This window comes from Phyllostomus hastatus, unplaced genomic scaffold (genome assembly GCF_019186645.2).
Source record: "Phyllostomus hastatus isolate PE091 unplaced genomic scaffold, TTU_PhHast_1.1 phas_contig_62, whole genome shotgun sequence".
Taxonomy (NCBI): domain Eukaryota; kingdom Metazoa; phylum Chordata; class Mammalia; order Chiroptera; family Phyllostomidae; genus Phyllostomus; species Phyllostomus hastatus.
The window spans coordinates 4,257,338-4,275,408 of NW_025333921.1; the positions used below are offsets into that span (position 1 = coordinate 4,257,338).

Sequence of the window (18,071 nt, forward strand, 5' to 3'; positions counted from 1 at the left end):
ACACCAAAAGAAGCAAGGAGGAAAAGATACATAAATGGGGAGAGGCCAGCAGTGGGGGTGAAGAAAGAGAATTTTGGAGGGGATTATGTAAGTATATAAAATTTAGGAACCAATATGGGTTCCTAAAAGACATTCAGACTATTGATGATTGAAAATTAATAGAAATGCTAAATACTTCTATACTTTTGCTCATTAATGTATGTACTAATATATAGCAACTTGTGAAGCACCCCCTATGGTATTTGGCAATCCAAAGTCTTTTTATAGTTTTGTTTGCAGAATATTTAGAATTTTAATTTACAGCTGCTGCTACTAATATCAATTCAATAATTAAGATAAATATGGAATCCAAATATTTTTTGTCAGAATTTTTTACAGAAGAGAAAATTTAATCAAAACTACTACTTTTTGAAATGAGAAAGAGTACTTGAGCTACACTGCTGAATAGAGAATTTCATTTAGTCATGAGGCATGAAGAGTCTTGCTCTTGAAAAAAAGTCAGCCCTGGCTGGTGTAGTTCAGTACAGCACATGCTTGGGTTGCAGGCCAGGTCCCCAGTAGGGGACACATGAGAGGCAACCACACATTGATGTTTCTCTCTCTCTCTTTCTCCTTCCCTTCCCCTCTCAAAATAGATAAATAAAAAATCTTAAGCCATGGCTGGTGTAGCTCACTGGATTGAGTGCTGGCCTGTGAACGAAGGGGTCACTCACCAGTTTGATTCCCAGTCTAGGGCACATGTCTGGGTTACCAGTCAGATCTCTAGTACTGGGTACTCAAGAGGCAACCACACACTGATGTTTCTTTTCCTCTCTTTCTCCCTCCCTTACCCTTTCTCTAAAAATAAATAAATAAAATCTTTTTAAAAAATCTTAAATAAGTTAATTCATTCACTCTTTTGCACTCAATAACATTATTGAATGATGGACTTATTAACTGATATAACCTAAGAGACTTGAAGGACAGGTAGGAGTTAGCAGAGAAAAAAAAGTGAAATTACATGATAAAAACATAAATAATGTTATCCCCTTCCTTAAAACTTTCTATGGCTATCAATTGCACTTACAATAAAACTTACTTCATTTCTATAGCCAAAAGTCCTTGCGGGGATGAAGACAGAGGATTGGAACTCCATCTTCATCTTCCACTTTATGTCCTACAACTCTCCTCCTGCCTTCATGCTTCTTGATTATATCTGCCAAGTTAGTTTCTTTGTAAAAATTAAAAAAAATTATTTGGGAGGGATCAACTTGTTGTTCCACTTATGTATTCACTGGTTGCTTTTATTTTAGATTTTATTTTATCTATTTTTAGAGAGAGGGGAAGGGAGGGTGAAAGAGAGGGAGGGAAACATCAATGTGTGATTGCTTCTTACATACCCCAAACTGGGGACCTGACCCGTAATGCAGGCATGTGCCCTGACTGGGAATTGGACCCATGACCCTTTGGTTCACAGGATGGCACTCAATGCACTGAGCCACACCAGCCAGGCTCATTGGTTGTTTTTTCAAAAAAATTTTTTTGTTGACATTATTACAGATGTTCCCTATTTCCCCCTTTCCCTTCTTCCCCCCTTCCCCCTCTTTATGAAGTCCCTCCTCCCCCACCCCCAGCCTCTACCACATTGTTGTCTGTGTCCATGGGCTATGCATATATTATTGGTTGTTTCTTGTATATGCCCTGACTCAGGATTGAATCCACAACCTTGGCATACTGAGACACCACTCTAACCAACTGAACTACCCAGCCAGGACTCCTAAGTTAGTTTCCACCTTAAAGACTTGTCTCTGACATCTTGGAATGCATCCAATATGCCTCCTTTGTTTTTTCTTTAAGTCTTTGTAAATCAAACTTCAGACAAGGAAATGTGACCTCATTAATTCTTCCTTCTCTGCAGAATGTTCTGCCTTCTTACTCCCTTATATTAAGTCTAATGTCACTCTTCAGGGATGCCTTCCCTGACAAGTTTATCTAAATGGACACTTATCTCCATAACTTATGGCTACCTGCAGTTATTTTGCTCACTTACTCATTTATTTGTTCTTATCTGTCTCCCTTCATTAGCATGCATGGGCCATGAGAGCAAGGACTTTGTCCTGTTCATTCCTATATCTCCAGTCCCTAGAATAGTGTCTGACACATCATGCATGGGCAGTCAATAAATTACACCCATACTGAAAAAGGAGATTTGTATGTGAAATGCTAAGCTCCCTGATTCAAAGTTGGTGCCCAACAAACAATGAACTCCTTTCCTTCCCATCGGTGAGACTAATCCATTGAATCCCTTGATCCGAGAATAACACATTAGAGAATGTTAGGTATTATTACTCAAGAACATTTAGTAAAGCAGTAATGACAGTGTGTGGGGCATTTTTGTTCCTCCTAATCCACTCTCCACTCTTTGCCACCCTGGTGTATCCCCAGAACCCAGACCTTTAAGACTGCTTCAAAGTGTTCCCTTATTCTCTGACATCTGACTGGGTTTGATCAATGGGAGATACCATCAGATCAGAAAGTAGAATGGTGAGGTTCTCTTGACTGAGATCCTTTACTGAAGCCTTTCTGTTCCTGTTGGGCAGCCCTCTCCTACAGTTCTCTGCAGGGAGGGGTCACTTTTCCTTCATGCCTGGGCTGTCACATCCCCTGTTGGTTTCCCTTAACACTGCCCACAACTTTGTGAATAGTCTCTTATTCAAATCTCCTCAATTAGCCCTGACCTGTGTGGCTCAATTGGTTGGGTGTTGTCCTGCAAAGTGAAGGGTCACTAGTTCGACTCCCAGTCAGGGCACATGTGTAGGTTGTGGGTTCAGTCTCCAGGTGGCATGCAATCGAGAGTCAACCAATTGATGTTTCTCTCCCTCTATTTCTCCCTCCCTTACTCTCTTCAAAAAAACCCCTCCTCAGTCATTGAGGAATGCCATCCCCTCAAATGGAACACTCATCTGCTTTCTGGTACACCTCTGACTGATATAGACAGAATAAGAAAAAGTGGGCAAAATTAAAATGTGGCCTTCAGTAACACAAAAGCAACAAAAGAGAGAAGAGCCATGCAGTGACCAGAACAAATGATGGGCCAAAGGGGCATATTTTGTCATCTCCTCTTTTTGCGTCTGTGGATCATTAGCTTCTGAGGTAGAGTCCTCTAGAAGCAGATGCTGAGATGAAGTTTAAGGTTCAAGGGAGCAATACCTATGAAAGCAAGGGGGAGAAACCAGGATTGGGCAGAGGGAACATTGAAATGCAATATAGGTTCCATAAAGCTTCGGTTAACCCAACAAGGAACTCTAGAGTGAGGAGTGCCTGTGGAGTGTCTCACATTTGGCTGAAATGACTCTCTGCCTTTGTATTCCCTTGTCATTTATTCACTAGATTCACTAGATCACCCAGGAAGTGGAGATCTTGGCCAAGGAGGCTCTCTGCAGCAGAGGTAGACCTTGCAGTAGCTGCCAGCCAGAGGCTATCTGCTAATTGCATTCCCTGAAGCTGAGCAGAAAGTCTTACCTTGAAGAGGGGTTGTTGAGAACCATTCTCTTTGTCTTTCACACCAGTTTGATTCTTATTCTCTCCTGGGTCTTATCTCCTACTATGCACATGTCTACCATGGGAACTATTTCCAAGAGCTCTCTGTTCTAGTGCCCCTGCCCTAGCTTAAAAAAAAAAATCCTTGCTTAATCCGTTCAATTTATCCCAAGTATCTTCTAATTAAATTTCTCTATTTTATAATTGCCAGCTGGTTGAAGGAAATATGTTTCCACTTTAGGAAACCTGAGGTATTAAGAGAGAAGGTAGTCCTATATAGGCATCAGAAATAACATCAGGAAGCAGAAGAGTGGTATTCATGACTATGTCATTATATTCTCGTGGAAAGAGTTGCTCTGTGATATTATCTATAAGGTACTGAACATGTGTGTGGCTTTGATGATTCCTCCTTTAGCTTTATGTAGGAAGTAGTCTTACCTCCTGTATGGTTTCTGAAGAATGCCATAAGCCTTCCAAATCAGTATTTCTGACTGAGTGTTACTATGAAATCTTCCTCAGCAGAAGCATTACATTTTAATATTGACACAACACTTGATCTGCATAGTTCATCAGCAACTAGATAGTATCTGGTTAAGTGAATATAATTTTTTATAGTGAAAATTGATGCTTTGATTGTTTTAAAATTAAAAGCTCTTATCTCTTTCAGGTACTACCTGTTCACCTGGGCCTGTTAGAGACAGTTAACATTACACCACATTTTCCTCTTCCTCTCCTTTATCCATTTCCTCTGTGTGCATGCAGCTATGCAGTGCTGTGGTCACAAGCCAAACAATCCTCACGTTAATGCTCTGTTAAATTCTTTCTCAGGACGTAAAATCTTTGATCTGAGCGGGCTTTCCTTGTCATTACTGATTCTGGAAAACAAACAAAAAACACATTTACTTTTTTAAGGACCTTGAAATCAAAATCCTTCACTTCAGCTTGCTCATGTGCTGAATATTTGCCTCATGTCAGGCACTAGAGGGGAATGTGGTGCCATACAAATGCAGCATTCTGCAAACTGCATGCACCTTGGCATACCCAAATGCAGGGAAATGAGCAGCAGAGATGGGCTTAGAAAAGTATTTTCTCAAGACCGAAGTAGGACAACTGTGGTTTCTGAAAACCTACTGAGATCTGGTGTTTTACACAAAAATTCCAAACAGGCTTTGATTCTTTTAAAGCAACAGTAACATTCAAATAAGTTGACTTTCATAGTTTTATTGGTATTGTAAAGAAAAAAATCTATGCTTACTGATTTTTTAAAAGTAAAAAAATATAGAAAAGTACAAAGAAGAAAGTGAATACAACCTGAATCACATTATACACTCCCATTATATGCAGGAGGATTCTTTCAGACATCTCTCATTCTCTTTCCACATATAGAAACATGCTTACAGTTTTAAATTCATGGACAAATACTGTACCTGTTGTTTCTGAAATAGTACTGTTGCAGATGAAGTGGACATCTTTCTGTGGCAGATGACTTGATTCTTGCTAGGAAAGCCTAGTCAGTATAAGTAGGAGAAGTCGTAATTCCTAGGTTTAAATTTCTTCTCTACTCACTCTGTGATATTGGGCAAGTGATTTAACCCTTCTTTAAGTACCAAAGTTTCCTCATATACAAACATGGGGGTGATAATATTACTTATCTTAGAAAGTTGGTGTGAGTGTTAAATCAGATATGTTTAAGTGTTGAAGACAATAGCTGGAACATAATAAGTACTTACTACATTTTAACTATTATTCTTAACTAAATACAAGTTTCAACTTCACAGTAACACTAAAGTTTTTTAAAAAATATGAAAGTGGAATAGTTTTTCAAATAAATTTCATCATGATTTTTCAAAACCATTTTTAACATTATTACTGCTTTTACATGTAATATATGTTTTCCCCTTGATGCTGATATTTGCATGCAGCAAATGCTGTTTGTACTTATTGATTTATTATTTATTGATTTATTTATTGTAGTGATTTATTAACAAAAACAGGTTAACCACCTTTTTGTGGAGGCCTGTTTAAGAAATGGTGAATGCAAGGTGCCTTTAAGATAGACAGTTTGACGTGGGCCACCTTTGTAAGACATGAGTCCAACTAAAAATCCCTGTTAATTATTAACCCCCCATGGATCATCTAGATACATGACACTGCAGATTGAGAACAGAGAGTGTGTGTTTCTCAAGTTAAGCCTAAAGACCGACAGAAAAATGTAGTTATCAAGGGATTAAAAAACCTAAACCATTCTTCTCTGGTATTTAGCAGAGAGACTGGGAGATCTCCTGTTTCAGCAGGCAATTGACAGCCTAAACAATCAGTTTCACCTCATTTGGGATTCCTGCTTGTTTTAGCATGGCGGAGATTGGAGCTCACAGGATCTTCCTTTTGGCTATTTTTCTGACAAAGTTTCTGGAAGGCACAAAACTGCTGGCAAACTTTAAAAAATGTGCTGACTTGGAATGTGAAAGTAAGTTTGTTTTCTTTTTTTCTTTCTCTTCCTCTTAAACTGAGCCTCTGAAATTACATAAAATATTATTGTAGACATGAATGACAAAAGTGAGCATTAATAATACTTTTGGAAAATATTTGCAATTATAAAGTATACATCAGTATAAACAGGAAATGCTGGACAAAAAGCATTTTGTGATAGCTTTTAGTGTAAATATACAAAGGGGAAAAGATCAGTTTGATATATAAATATATCAGAAATTATAAAGATCTTATCTAGACCTCAAAAACAAACTAATCAGCATTTTTAGTATTTTTTAAAATAAATGTAATTGATTTATATTTAAAAAGATATCAAGCCATTAGATGGATAGACAGTCTTTGATTTATGAAGTCCTTATTTTTTTAAATTTTCATTTATTTTAGAGAGGGAGAGGAGTGGGGGAGAAAGAGAAAGTGAGAAACATCAATTTGTTGTTCCATTTATTTATGCATTCCTTGGTTGATTTTTGTATGTGCCATGACCAGAATTGAACCCACAACCTTGGCAAATTGGGATGAGGCTCTAACCAACTGAGCTATCTGGACAGGAAGTCCTTATGTATTTTAGTTTCTATTTCATTATCAGGATTTCTGATTCTCCTAAGTTTTATTTTTTATTATATTTTATTGATTATGCTATTACAGTGGTCCCAATTTTTACCCCTTTGCCCCTATTCCACCTAGCACACCTCTCTCCCTCAGGCAATTCTCTCACCATGGTTCATGTCCATGGGTCATAAGTGTAAGTTCTTTGGCTACACCATTTCTTATACTGTGCTTTATATCCTCATGGCTATTCTGTAACTACCTATTTGTACTTCTTAATCCCCTCACCTCCTTATTCATTCTCCTACACCCCCCTTACATCTGGCAACCATTAAAACATTCTCTGTATCCCTGATTTTGTCTCTGTTCTATTTGTTTTCTTAGTTTGCTTTTTAGATTCAATTGTGACAGGTATGTATTTATTGCCATTTTATTGTTCATAGTTTTTATCTTCTTTCCTTAAATAAGTCATTATAACATTTATATTATATTATATTATATTATATTATATTATATTATATAACATTTCATATAATAATGGTTTGGTGATGATGAGTTCCTCCAGTTTTTTCTTGTCTGGGAAATTCTTTATCTGACCTTCGATCCTAATGATATCTTTGCTGGGTAGAACAGTGTTGGCTATAGGTCCTTGCTTTTCATGACTTTGAATATTTCTTGCCAATCTCTTCTAACCTGTATGTTTCTCTGAGAAATCAGCTGACAGTCTTATGGGAACTCCCCTGTAGGTGACTATCTTCTTTGCTCTTGCTGCTTTTAAGATTCTCTCTTTATCTTTAACCTTTAGCATTTTAATTATGATGTGTCTTGGAGTGGGTTCCTTTGCATTCATCTTGTTTGGGACTCTCTGTGCTTCCTGGACTTGCATGTCCATTTCCTTCACCAAATTAGGAAAGTTTTCTTTCATTATTTTTTCAAATACATTTCTTGCTCTTTATCCTCTCCTTCTGGCACCCCTATGATGAAAATGTTGAAACTCTTAAAGTTGTCCCAGAGGCTACTTATACTATCCCCGTTGTTTTGGATTCTTTTTTCTTCTTGTTATTCTGATTGGTTGTTTTTGCTACTTTGTGTTCCAAATCATTGATTTGATTCTTGGATTTATTCACTCTACTGTTGTCTCCTTATAAATTATTTTTTATTTCAATTAGTGTATCCTTTGTTTCAGGCTGGGTCTTTTTATGCCGTTGAGGTCCTAAGTTCCTTGAGCATCCTTATAACCAGTGTTTTCAACTTTCCATTTGATAGATTGGTTATCTCCATTTTGTTTAGCTCTTTGTCTGAAGTTTTGATCTGTTCTTTCATTTAGGTCACATTTCCTTCTTTCCTCATTTTGGCAGCCTCTCTGTATTTGTTTCTGTGTATTAGGTGGAGCTGCTTTGACTCCATGTCTTGGTAGCATGGCCTAATGTAGTAGGTGTTCTGTAGGGTCCAGTGGCACAGCCTCTCCTCTCACCCTAGCTAGGTACTTTAGGTGTGATCTTTGTGTGGGCTGAGTACATCCTCCTCTTGTAGTTGAAACTTGGGTGCTTTTGGTAAGTCGATGGGAGGGATTTACCCAGGCCAGTCAGTCACAAGGATTGGCTGTGACCACCGACTACCAACCTCTGCTCTCAGTGGAGGATCAGCTGTCAGGGGCAGGGTAATGGGCTCCAATGTGGTCTGTAGCTGTCCACTGGGTGCCCAGACCCTGTCTTTTGCCTTGGGCCACCCTGCCTGAGCTCAGTAATCTGAGATGGCTGATATTTGCACTGGGCTTGGAAATTCCCAGGTGAAGCCAAGCTGTGAATCTAGGCTGGTTACTGCTAAGGCAGTTCATGAGCCACCTCACAAGAGGTATAGGGGCTGGCAGCTCACTGAGGTCAGCTGATGCTTGTTGCAAGGATTTAGGAACTTGTGAAGCTTGAGACAAGACCATCCATTCATATGGAAAGGCCACTGTTAACAGCTGTAAGATGAGTGTGATGGAGCCTCAGGGAATCTCTAGGGCAGCACAAACAGTTTTAGCCAGGTTGATGGAGTCTCAGATATGACACCCATCTCCTGGCTCTGTGGCTCTACCCACCTTTCTGTCTGGGAGAAAGCTGCCCCTCAGCTCTTGCCTTGATGGTCAGCCACTTGAGTTCCTCCCTGTATGCCACTCGTGCCTATCAAGCTGCTACTCTGGTGCTGGAGTTCAGAGGCATTCAGTCTGAGTAAGTTTGTATGTGGGTTCTTTAGGAGGAACTGTTTGGGACTCCAGAAGTTTCTTCCACCAACTCAATCCCTGCTGGTTTTTACAGCCAGAGTTATGAGAACTTATCTTCCTGGCACTGGTATCCTGGGCTGGGGGTCCTGGTATGGGGCTGGGACTTCTCACTCCCAAGATATCCCTCTTGAATTTTTATCTACCACACGTGGTTGTGGGACCAGCCCACTCTGCATCTCTGCCCCTCCTACCAGTCTGGATGGATGTGGTTTAATTCTGTTGTTGTCAGACTTTGATTCAACTCAATTTCTCAATGACTGTTCTACAACTTATTTGTAATTTAGATGGGGTTGTGCGAGAAGGTGAGCCATGTTTACCTTTGTTGCCACCTTGACTGGAAGTTCTCTCATGAGTTTTAAAAAAATGTTTTTATTTCAAATTATAAGGATTTACTCTCAGAAGTTTATCAAACAATAATTTGTGTTCACTTATTTCATAAACATATTGAAATCTGTGTAAGAATTATATACTTTTATTTGTATTTTTAAATATTATACTTTATCTTTTACAAAGATAATTTTATTTAATTGCTTAAGAGCTTAATTTGTTTTGTTATTAGCATTCTGGTGCAAAATGATTTCCATCTCAATATATCATAATTTATTTAAATAAGTTCTGCTTCTCCAGTATGTGAGCATTAGTTCTGATTCACAATTTGTAAATTAAAAGTGGAAAATATTAGTTTAAACGGGTAATTTACAAGTAAAAAATTTTATGAATAATTTTTATTAACAATTTGGATATGTAATTTAATATATAGAGAAGGTTTACTAAATGATGTTTTAAATAGTAATATTCTTTTCCTTTAAAACATTTTATTTATTTATTTTTAGAGAGAGTGGATGGGAGGGAGAAAGTGAGGGGGAGAAACATTGATGTATGGGAAATACATTAATCGGTTGCACACCCCCATCCAGGGACCTGGACCACAGCTGAGGCATGTGCTGACTGGGAATCAATACAACAACATTTTGGTTCCCAGGCCGGCCCCCGATCCATTGAGCCACACCAGCCAGGGTTCTTTCCCTTTTTCAACATTATTTTAGTGTCCTTTGGGGCCAGAAACAGAATATGAAATGGAAACATTGAAATTGACAGTAATTTATAATGCTATTTTAACTTTAATTGCATGTTAATTAAAATGTTTTATATATGTTAATATAGTTATAATAGTTAATTTGGTAATATACATTATTTTATGTGTTAAATATACCATATATGGTTATAATAATAGTTTTTGAGGGCCCATTAGGTGCTGAGTGTGGGTGGGGCAGTTGTACCTAAGAGGAATAAACTTAAATGTGAGATAAGTTCTTGACCTCCAGGCATTTTCATTCTAGTGAATAGTGACAAAACAAGTCAATATTAATTATGTGACAGAACAACTTCTGGTCAAGATGGAGGTGTAGGTAAATGCAGCTCATGTCCTTGCACAACCACAGCAAAATTACAGCTGAACTACAGAACAAATATTACTCATAACCATCAGAGTATCAAGCTGTATGGGAGTCTGACAACTAAGGAATTAAAGAAATCATATTCATCCAGATGGGTAGCCAGGGCAGATGGGTGGAGATGCGGCTATGCAGAGAGGGCTGGTTTCAAACCCATGTGTTGTGGATATAAAATGGGGGATATCTCAGGAGCGAGGGATCCCAGGCCCACACCAGACCATGCAGCCCAGGGTTCCAGTGCCAGGAAGATAAGTCCTCATAACTTCTGGCTATAAAAACCAGTGGGGGTTGGGTCAATGGAAGAAACTGTGGGAGTTGAGGCATCTCCTTTCTAGCATCTCACACACAGGCTTACTCATACTCACTCCCTCTGGGCTCCAGCACTGGGGCAGCACCTTGAGGGGCCCCAGTGGTATACAGGGAGAAACTGAAGTGTCTGGCATCAGGGCAAGAGCTGAGGGACAGCTTCCTCACAGACAGAACTGCAAAGAGCATTGTACCTTCTGTAAACCCTCCCCCACACAGAGCCAGTGGAGCAGCACTATATATGAGTCTCCAACAATCAGGCTTACTTGGTAAGCCCCACCCTTATGATTACCTAAGGGTCCACCCCATCCAACTTACAGGCCCACCTGAGCTGGTAACAGTGGCTTTTCCTTATGAAGGGCTGGCAGGTGCAGGCTTCAGACCTTCCTAAATCTGCTCAAACAAGCAACAGCTGAGCCCAGCCTCGTACCTCACACTAAGTGACCCTAGGCCCAGCACTAGCAGCAGCCATCTGCAGATCACTTTACAGCTTAAGTCAAGAGGCCCCAGACAGAACACAGGTGGAGGCTTACCTTAGCCTGTACCACCTGGAAAACTCCAGAGCCTGTGCACTCAGTGGAAAGTTACAGCCCACGTTGGTGCACCACCAATCTAATTACCTCCACATGCCAGGGAGGGAGGTGATTGCTGGCTAGGGGTCACAGCCAGTCCTACCAGCTATCTGGACTGCCTAAATCCCTTTCAATGATCTCCCAAAGTGCTAACAGACATCAAGACTCATTTACAAGAGGAGGTGTACTCAGCCTACATGCAGGGTGCACTTTGAGTACCCAGCTTGGGCGATAGCGGAGGCTGTACTGCCACACACAACAGGACACCTAGTAATTAGGCCATGCTACCAAGACATGGAGTCAAAGCAGTGCTACTTAATATATAGAAACAAACATAGGGAGGCTGCCAAAATCAGGGACAAAGAAACATGTCCCAAATGAAAGAACAGATAAAAACTCCAAGTAAATAACTAAACAAAGTGGAGATAAGCAATCTATCAGATGCAGAGTTGAAAACATTGCTTATAAGGATGATGAAGGAATTCAGTGGGTACTTCAACAGCATAAAAAAGATCCAATCAGAAATGAAGGAAACAGTAATTGAAATAAAGACCAATTTACAGGTAATCAACAGCAGAGTGGATGAAGCCAAGAATAAAATTAATGATTTGGAATATCGTTTGCTTCCAAGGAAGCAAAAGACTTCCAATCAGTACAGCAAGAAGAAAAATGAATTTTAAAAAATTGAGTATAGGGTAGGGAGCCTCTAGGACAACTTCAAGTGTGCCAATATTTACATCATGGGGTTCCAGAAGGAGAAGATAAAGAGGAAGCATTTGGAAACTTATTTGAAAAAAAATAGCGAAAGAAAACTTCCCTAATTTGGTGAAGTGATTACACAAGTCCAGGAAGCACAGAGAATCTCAAACAAGATGGACACAAAGAGGCCCACTCCAACACCCATCATAATTAAAATGCCAAAGGTTAAAGATAAAGATAGAATCATAAAAGCAGCATGAAAAAAAGCAGAGATTTATCTACAAAGGAATTCCCATAAGATTGTCAGCTGATTTCTCAAAAGAAACTTTGCAGGCTAGAAGGGACTGGCAAGAAGTATTCAAAGTGATGAAAAGCAAGGACCTATAAACTAGATTACTCTATCCAGGAAAGCTATCATTTAGAATGGAAAGACAGATAAACTGCTTCTCAGAGAAGGTAAAGCTAAAGGAGTTCATCCTCACCAAACCATCATTATATGAAATGTTAAAGGGACTTATTTAAGAAAAAGAAGATAAAAACTATGATCATTAAATTGACAATAAATACATAAACATCAACAGTTGAATCTAAATAACAAACTAAGCAAACAAGCAGAACAGAAACAGAATCATAGATATGGAGATAGCATAGGGATTGTGGCCAGTGGGGAGGGGGTTTGAGGGAATGGGGAAAAAGGTGAAGGGATTAATAAATACAAATGGGTAGTTAAAGAAGAGGCAGGGGGATGTTAAGAGCAAGTATAGGAAGTGGAGTTGCCAAAGAACATATATGCACGACCCATGGACATGAACAAAGGAGGTGGGATCACCCAAGAGAGTGGGGGTGGCTAAGTGGAGGGAGGCAAAGGGGGAAATTTTGGACAAATGTAATGGCATAATCAATTAAAAAGAGGTCAATATCAAACAGTAAATACTGATACAACATAAGGATAATAGGTTAGTATTAAAGTTTAGAGAAGGGCCAGGGTAGCTAGAATGATTAAGGTTGTCTCAAAGAGGAAGTAGTTATGAGTTCACCATGAAGGAAACCCTGAAGGGTTTCTAGGATTAGGAAATAGAGGAAGGAAAACTCAGAATATGGAAGCTGGATGTTTCAGTGACAAGTACTTCCAGCAAATCTAGCTCCACCATTTATCAGGTGTGTGACTAACTCTCTGAGAATTAAATAAAGTTTCGTTTATTGGACTGAAATGAGATTATTTACCTCATAGATCTGTTTTGAGGATTTAATAAAATAAAAAGTTTATCAAAATGCCTGGAATACAATATATAGGTACCAAGAAAAACACTAATTATCTTTCTTTTTCCTTTCCCTATTCACTGGAAAATGACAATGCCGCATTCCAGGGACAATGTACAGGGGAGATTGACTGTAAAGGAATAAAAGGAAGTCATTTTAAATAAGGAAGGAAGACAAGTTTATAGACATCCTTTGATACCAAAGTAGAGTTTTGAATTGATTCTGTGTGCAATAGGAAGTCTATGTAGGTTTTTGAGGCTATAAATGATATGAAGAAATTAGCACTGGTATACATAGGATGGATTGGAGGAGGGCAATATGGGAGGGAGAGAAAAAAACATTTTAATTAAAATTTTGTGTTTTTCTTTATATGTCTACATAGCTTTAATAAGCAGAGTCTTAGCCATGAGAGATTACAGAGGACCTGACTGCAGATACCTAAACTTCACTAAGGGAGAAGAAATATCTGTTTATGTTAAACTTGCAGGAGAAAGGGAAGATTTGTGGGCAGGAAGTGTAAGTATCTAATCTTAAAAATTCAATGTAGAATAAATAGCCATCTTACTCAAGGATGCCTGCTGTTTATCTCTAATGGAACACACACACACACACACACACACACACACACACTTGGCCCTTAACATATTTAAACAAACAAAAAATGGTTATGTTTAGTGTTGGTTCCAGAATTTCTATAAAGTAGCTTTTGGGAAGTCAGTCTGGTTGGGATGGAAGTCTAAGATTGCTTTGAAATTATTTTTACATAGCATGTATAGTTTTTTAATTTAAACTTTATATTTACTTGTGGAGACTTTAGAGGTGCCAGCGGATAGTATGGGATGACTAGGCATCACTAGGCTTCCCTTGGTGCTGTCGATGGCCAGGCTTAAGAGAGACTGGAAGTTTTAGTCAATCGGATTAAAAGACATCTCTTTCTGAGCAAATAAAGGACTTTCTTGTCTTTCTTGTTTACCATGTGTGAAAATGATAGTTCCACACAAAAGCAGTGTGTAATGTGTGGAGCCAGGGTAAAGTTTCAAGCACACTTAGTTTTGTGCATTAGGTGTTTAGTTCAGGCAGATAACTTTGATTCAGCAAGCCAAACTACAGCATTCACCCACAGGCTGTCATTTTCCAAATAGTTCCAGGAACCACTGAGTGGAAGAATCACAGTGGGGGTGTAACAGTGCTGGATCAAATGACCAAAAGAAATACAGTCTTTACACTTTGGTAGGGATAGGAAATGGGCTAAGACTGGTTGTGTGAAGCCTTTACTCTCAGGGTACATCCTACATGTACTTAAACTGGATTAAGAGGATCTCTGTTACCAAGGAGCCCCAGAAAAGTTGAGTGGAACCAAATTGTCCCTGGAGGATTCATAGATACTTACTATCTTGATGAATTTCTCTTGGCCCTTCAGAGTTTAAACCTTTTACCTGATTCTGACATTCTGAAAATGCTGAATTTGTCATAGCTCTATCTATCCTGGCTACTCCCACCATTCCCTTGCCTTTTGTAACTCTGTGCTCCACCTGGGCAGGGAAGGTCATTAGGAACACAAAAAGGAAGAAAATGAGTTTATGGATTGGTTTTCCCTCTGAAGTTTGGAAACAACGGGATTTTACAGCTTGACTCTTTGTTCCCTCAATTTAATGTTGTTGTTTTGAATAACAAAAGGATGATGATTTCACTCACTTTTTTTTAGATGGCAAATAAAAACCAATTAATATTTGTGATTTGAAATAGATGAGAACCAAAGACATGGAGTAAAATTATGTTTAATAGTAATTATTGCTTTCATTACTCTTCCTTGCTAAGCTTTGTTCTTCATTTTGATAGAAAGGAAAGGATTTTGGATATTTTCCCAGAGATGCAGTCCTGATTGAAGAGGTGTTTATATCTGAGGAAATTCAAATACCAACTAAAGTGAGTATAATTCATTATGCCTATTAATTGAATTTAAAATTTATTAGCTCACATAGTTTTCTGAAGTATAAGTGCCCATTGATTATGTATTTTGTATTGTGAATACATAAAATAATTGGTCTGAGAATTCACTTTAGGAATAGTTTGATTATGTAAATAAAATTAGGTAAAACAAAAGTGAAGTCAGTCAAAGCTTTTGTTTTATGAAAAATTAACAGACAAGGATAAAAATAAACAGACAAAGATAATAAGGATAACAAGAGAGCAGGTGTTATGACTACAGGACTAAAAATTAAATCCATTGTTTAGAATTAGCATTGTAATGGCACAGTACTTGGGGTTCTGCTGCCTGCCACAGCCCTCTAGGCAAAAACTCCAGAGGCAAAGCTTTCTTGATAAAGGAGTTTTTATTCAAAAGCAGGCTACCCTCTAATGCCTGAGTTCTCCTGTCTTTTTTCCTGTTAGTGTTTAGTTATCATGTTTCTATAGGGTTAGTTTGCAAACTAAAACAACATAAGATATAAAAGGTACATAATTTTGGATGAATGGCAGATTTATGGCTCAGAGCTCATCCCCTCTAGAACATCCAAAGAATAACCCTGCCACCCTCCTCCAGCCACCTGATCCTAGGCTTTGCCGAAGTCCCTTCCCAACCAAAATACCGTCTGCTGGGAAATGCAGGCAGCTGCAGCAGACTATCCAGAATTCTTCAAGGAAGGAGAGCCTGAGAGTGAGCCTGAGAGCCAGAGCCCAAGCCCAAGCCGAAGCCCAGGCGAGAACCAGTCCAGGAGCCACAGAGCTTCCCCTGAGCCAGAGAGCCAGCCTTTTTTATATTTCCATTGGCTCTGGAGTCATTCAGCTTCTCATCCAGTTCTGTCCCAGGCAACCCACAGTTGCCTGGCAAACATGGCCTCTCCCTACTGCTCCTCAGTGATCTGACTTAATCCAATCTCTCTGGATCAGCATCACTATGTTAGCTTATCTGTACCCATGAAATGTCTTCCTTGTATTGACTATTCCTCGTCCCTTTCTCATAAAGGCCTTTTGCCTTTTTTCTCCTAATCAGAGCAGTATTTGGGTTACTACCCAAATAAGTGATTCCTGAATAGTTATTCTTTTTTATCTCAAATAAATGCTTTTTGACTCTCACTTTAAAGGCCTTTTATTTATAGGTTAACACTCTCTAGGTCTCATAGGCACAATCTTTTTTTCTGTTGGAGTTTTAAATAAGCTTGATAATATTGGGCTTCATAATGAGAAAGGGCATTGGAAAGTAACTTTTTAGTATGTGAATTTGATTAGATCATTTAATTCAGATTCCAGGTTAAGCCAATTTACCTTATGTGAGATCAGTGTGAAATAAGCCTGTCTAGTCAAGCAAACTATCTGTCATCTAGCTCTTTCTCAGCACCAATTCTGGGATTAACTGTCCATTTACTGTATAATTACTAATTCTGTTAGTTCTACTTACAAAATATATCTGGAGTATATTGTCTTCTCATCATTTTTACTCTCCCCATAGCCTTAATCCAAGGAGGCATCATCTTCTCCTAATTAGAATACAACAGTCTTCTAACCAACCTTCTTTCCTCTTCTTTTGCCCTTTCCCAAATCATTCTTCAAACAGTAAAGAATATTATAAAAATGAAAAATGAAAATCAGGTCACCTAATTCCTTTTGTTTAAAGCCCTTTCATGGCTTTTCACTGAACCTGAAATCGAGCCCAGACCCCTTTGCCCTGGTCTTACACGGTCTCCCTTGCCCCCCTTGCTAACCCAGTCTTGCGCCACACTCTTCTCAGTCACTCTGCTCTGGGCCACAATGGCCCGTTGACGGTTCTTACAATATGCCAAGCTTCTTCCCAACTCAGGCTATTCCCTCTGGTTGGAATGCTTTCCCCAAGTTCTTCACTTTCCTACTTCCTTTTTATCCCTTAGGTCACAGCTCAAACATCAGTGCCTCAGAGAGGCCCTCCATGATGATTCTTATGGAATTTCTACTTCTTAATCACAGCTTCCTTTTATTTCTTTCACAGTACTGTAACAGAATTCCGCTCCCCCCCTCCCCCCCCCACCTGTAGGTCTTTTGTTACTTTGTGTTCTTTCTGCCTGCTGCCAATAAGAACTGTGGCTCTCAATGCCAGAGTTTGATAAAAAGGAAAGGAGCTATATATTCAAAAGTTATATAGGTTTAGAATAACAGTAGAATCCTGCTGTTAAATCTTACTCCCTTTAGCGCGCGCGCGCACACACACACACACACACACACACACACACACACACAGTCCTATCTCCCCTTGCCAAAACAGGCCAGTCAGGGGTACCGTATCTCAGGAAAAGAAAATAGAAGTCCTAGCTTGGTTCGTCTCCCGTTCTCAATCCAATACTGCGTGGTACTTCCTTATGGCAAGCCAGTGGGATTCCTGCATTCTTTCAAACCACGTGGCCAAGACCACATGTAGCACTGCTGCTACGTGGTCAGAGGCTTCTCCTTCCCCAGCAGCATGTTCAGGAGCTCTGAATGGCTGCTATATCCTGCTTTTCTGCTTCTTTCTAAGCTATGTGGTCAAGAGAGCCCTTCTCTCCGTTTCCAAACCACATGGTTAAGCCCTAGTATGGCTGCCACGCCTGGGTTTAAATCCTGGTGTGGATCTTCCTCCGTAACCCTATTTCTGACTCCTCTCACACTGGGTTACACCTGCCAGGAGTCTTGTTTCTTCTGCCTTTCGCAGCTGCCTTTGCTAGTCTGGGCAAGTGTGTCCCCGTGATGCAGAAGCCTCCTCCAAGCCTCCAAGCCTCCTAGCCTCCTGTGTAGGCACAGGAAGCGCCTCCAGCTGCTTCACATCACAGGTTAGAGTCTCACCCATCTCCCTGGCTCCAGGCAGGCACAACTTTTAACATTATTATAGCACTGGCCAAGTCCTTCAGATACGCAAAACAGCTCTCAATGGCCCTGCTCTGCTTCCCTCATCCCCCCAAGCGATAGCTGTAGGGGTTTTCTCCATTTGGGGGGACTTCCAGCTCAGCACCCTGT

General features: G+C 39.6%; 1 protein-coding gene across 1 annotated transcript in view; it reads left to right on the plus strand.

Annotated features, from left to right (window-relative positions):
• The first annotated feature begins 5,661 nt into the window (after nucleotides 1-5,661).
• MIA2 (MIA SH3 domain ER export factor 2) overlaps nucleotides 5,662-18,071 on the plus strand; it is a 111,205-nt gene continuing 98,795 nt past the window's right edge. The window contains 3 exon segments of the mRNA XM_045848536.1: nucleotides 5,662-5,986; nucleotides 13,495-13,628; nucleotides 14,952-15,038. Coding sequence (XP_045704492.1) covers nucleotides 5,872-5,986; nucleotides 13,495-13,628; nucleotides 14,952-15,038 — 336 coding nt within the window. The 5' untranslated portion in view covers nucleotides 5,662-5,871.